General features: G+C 45.6%; 1 protein-coding gene across 1 annotated transcript; it reads right to left on the reverse strand.

Moving 5' to 3' along the window:
• Positions 1-866: 866 nt before the first annotated feature.
• Positions 867-1,451, reverse strand: LOC120255277 (protein NODULATION SIGNALING PATHWAY 1-like). The gene has a single exon (XM_039263135.1). It carries the CDS (start codon positions 1,449-1,451, stop codon positions 867-869), a length of 585 nt encoding a protein of 194 aa, XP_039119069.1.
• Positions 1,452-3,495: the final 2,044 nt, after the last annotated feature.

Raw genomic sequence — 3,495 nt, forward strand, 5'->3', positions numbered from 1 at the left:
CAGGGCCTTCATTCTCCCCTCCCACTCCTCCCTCCCCTCTCCCCACTCCTCCATCCAGCATCCTTGCCGCCTCCCCTTCAACCACCGTCCTCTCCGCGAACTCCCTCCCTTGAACGCCGCGCTCGTCGACTCCAGGAACCTCCAGAGAACCCCTGTCCTCCTTCCGAACTCCTCGGCGAACCCCCCACCCTATGCCGCCTCCCCTACCCCCGTCTTCTAGCTCCGTGAGAACCACCAGATCGGGGGTCGAGGTCCCCGGATCGATCGGAGGAGCATGGTATTGGAGGCGCGGAACTGAGAGGACACCACGAGGATCTCGCCTGGGGATCGGGTGATCGAGGAGAGGGTCTCGGTTTGGGTGATGTGGAGGTTTAGGTCTAGGCTTTTGGCGTAGCGGAGAAGGTGAGAAGGGAAATCGTAGGCCGGCGGGGAGGTGGAGAAGGGGCGTGCGGGTGCGGCGGAGCCGGCAACGGTGAGGTGGATTAGGGAGGGGGCGCCGCCCGGGCGACGAGTTAGGGCTTCGAGGAGGGTTGGCCATTGGATGCCATGGGAGACACCGATGTCGACGATGTGGAGGGATTTGGGGCGGTTTTCTTGGGTTATGTTTTGGAGGATGGAGGCGTTGGCGAGGGAGTTGGGGACGGCGAACCAGGGGCTCACCTCGTGGAACTTGATCAGCGCCGACCGGAACAGCCTCGGCTCCGTCGTCGCAAAACATTTAGGCGGGCTTCCGCAGCCACCGGTGTCGAGATTCCCGCACGGTATCGCCGCAGCGAGGCCGATCGATGAGAGGTGGTTCTTGAGGGGCACGGAGCCCATGAGCTGCCAGCCGGTGATTGGCGTCGCCGGTGGGGGAGGCAAGCTCGTTAAGTACATATAAGAGATGCTGAACTCTTGATAAATTCATTGCATGGATTGCTGCCGCGCGAGGGGTTGAGTAGCTGCTCCGCCCACCTGACGTCTTTTGCTCCATTGTTCCCTGAACCAGAACCACTTCCCTTGGTCTGCACCTTCCTGCCTGGCTTTCTCTGCACCTCTCCACCACCACTACCACCATCCTCTTCGTTCTCTGCACCGCCTTCTTCATTGTCAGTATTGTTTCTTCTCTTGCTTTGTTGAGATTGAGATCTAATACTTTGTTCTTCCTGTTGCTTTCGCTTCTTGGTAGTGTATTCAGATTTAGGGACTGTTGTTTGATTGGTAGTAGCAATAATAGTAGTAGTGGTAATAGAAGGGGTGGTGATGGCAGTGCTTGAGGCTGGTGTTTGTATGCTCTGCTGTTGATTTTCATAATCATGATCATGGTTCCACCATTCGTAAGGGTTTAGATCAATCTCAGTGTAGGGCTCATCAAAGAAGGAAGGGATGGAGGGAATGAATGATGCAGAGTCCTCCAACCAGTCAAGGAGATGATGGTGGGGTGCCAAGTTTGGCTCCGGCCCCTCCTCCATAGTCATTGAGAGTGTTACAGATGGGGTGGAGGAGAAAACAAGAGAAAACTAGGAAGAGGGAAGTGGTGTGGGTGTTATGGATATTGACTGAGGAGATGGCAAGGAAAGAGTAGATGTGAGCAAGAGGCCATCTTGTTTGTTTTCCTGGTTTGTTTTGTGGTTGGAAGATTAGAATATTGGGAGGCGCTTGGAGGGAGGTGGTAGGAAGGCAGGAAGGAAGGGTCTAAATTAAGGTTGTTGTTGGTGCTTGATTGTAGGATCAGTGTATTGCATTTTGTATTTTTTTGCTGCTAATTTTTTTCTTGTGATGAGAAGGATGGGTGTTTGTTGTTAGTTGGTATGTAAATGTACCACAGCTTTTGGTTTCAAGTACCATTATATATTACAAAGTAGGGATCCAGATGACATCAGAGAGAGTGATATGTTTGGTTTTTTTATGTTTGGTCTTATGCTTAGATGGAGGTATATACTGGAGATCTTGGCCTACAAAAATATATACAAGTGTAATCAGCCGGGTGATTGGGTGGATTCCCTGCATTCAGATTGGTTGAGTGGCAATTAATCAGCGTTGAGGCTTCTTAGTTGCAATCTATTCTGGAACTGCATATGATTATTTTCCAAGTTGAAGTGCTTGAGGACATCATCATGTTGCATGGTTGTATTATAAGAAAGTTGACCGTTTGAGTTCTATTGGACTGCAAAGAGCCGATTCTGAGACAAACTTCATAGGGCTCCCCTTTCTTTAATATGGTTTTCCAAGTCATAGCCAAAGGAGATGTAGATCTTTTTAATCTGAAAAATTGAAATCATATGTGAATAACACTTGTCAAGGGGAGTATGCCCCTTGTTTGGAGATTGTGTATGGCATAATGGCCAGTTATCATTTTTTTTTTTATATTTTCTGCTTTTTTGAGAATTGTCCTATAGCTGTTCTTTCACGAAGAACTGATTGTGTGTCAACAAGATCATCCCTGATATAATTTATTATGTGTAGTTTCTAGACTGATGCAAAAAAAGTTCAATGCAGGCCGGTCTAAGACACAAAGAAAAGATTTCCCATAAATCACTAAGTAAATTGAAAAAATTGTCTTATCATACCTGTGCAAGAGCTTAGGCAATCAGAAACTTTAAGGAATAGACTCTATGGACACTTGCTACCCTTTTAGGTCATCAGGTGATGTGTCGTTGTATAAACTTTAGCAACGTTGTTTTCATTGTTGTATCTTTGAGGTCATCTGGTTTGAGTGGTCAGTCTTCGTTCTAATGGAGCGGAAAAATTCTAAGGGGCATGAGTAGCTGGGTATTTTCAAGCTTTAATTATTGTAATAACAAATAATTGGTTCCAAGTTGATGATATGATTGGATTGGTGGTTTCTGTTCAAAGGTATTTCGGGACAGCAAAGACAAGGGACATGAGCAGTGGCCTGTGTAAACTTTTAGTTTTCATTTTGAGAAACAAAAATCCATAATGCTCTTTAGAGGGAATGAGCTAAATTACTGCTCTTATTATTGTCTTTCCATCAAGCATGTTAGAAGGTCCTTTACAACACTAGGATGAATGATATCAGAGGTAGCTGTGTTTGTTATATTGTTTTCTATCCCACTACCAGCTTGTCTAGGACATTATCATTGTGACAGGTACCAACTTTTTGTTTTCCTTGTTTTTATATACACAGCTTATAAACCTGGCATTTGCTTCTATAATTGACAATCTAGTTACCTAGAAAGAATAAATTCTTTTATATGCCCTTGATTCTGCTCCTCTATTTTCTATTAAGAGATTTATTTATGTGGAAGCTTCAGGAATATATTCTTAGACAAATTGGATCTCCAATCAATGAATTCTTTCAGCAAGGTTTTTGTTGATAGATATGTGCTTCAACTTGGCGAGGCTGGGGATTACTAGACAAGATAGTTCTGATCTGATTTGCATGTTTGGAGTAGAAAAGGTGAACTTTAGATGGCCGGGCTGATAGTATTAACTAGAAAGATGGGGCTTTTGCAGGTCCTGCTGCCTCTTTTTTGTGTTTGGCTTAGCTTGGAT

Source organism: Dioscorea cayenensis, unplaced genomic scaffold, assembly GCF_009730915.1.
Source record: "Dioscorea cayenensis subsp. rotundata cultivar TDr96_F1 unplaced genomic scaffold, TDr96_F1_v2_PseudoChromosome.rev07_lg8_w22 25.fasta BLBR01000922.1, whole genome shotgun sequence".
Taxonomy (NCBI): domain Eukaryota; kingdom Viridiplantae; phylum Streptophyta; class Magnoliopsida; order Dioscoreales; family Dioscoreaceae; genus Dioscorea; species Dioscorea cayenensis.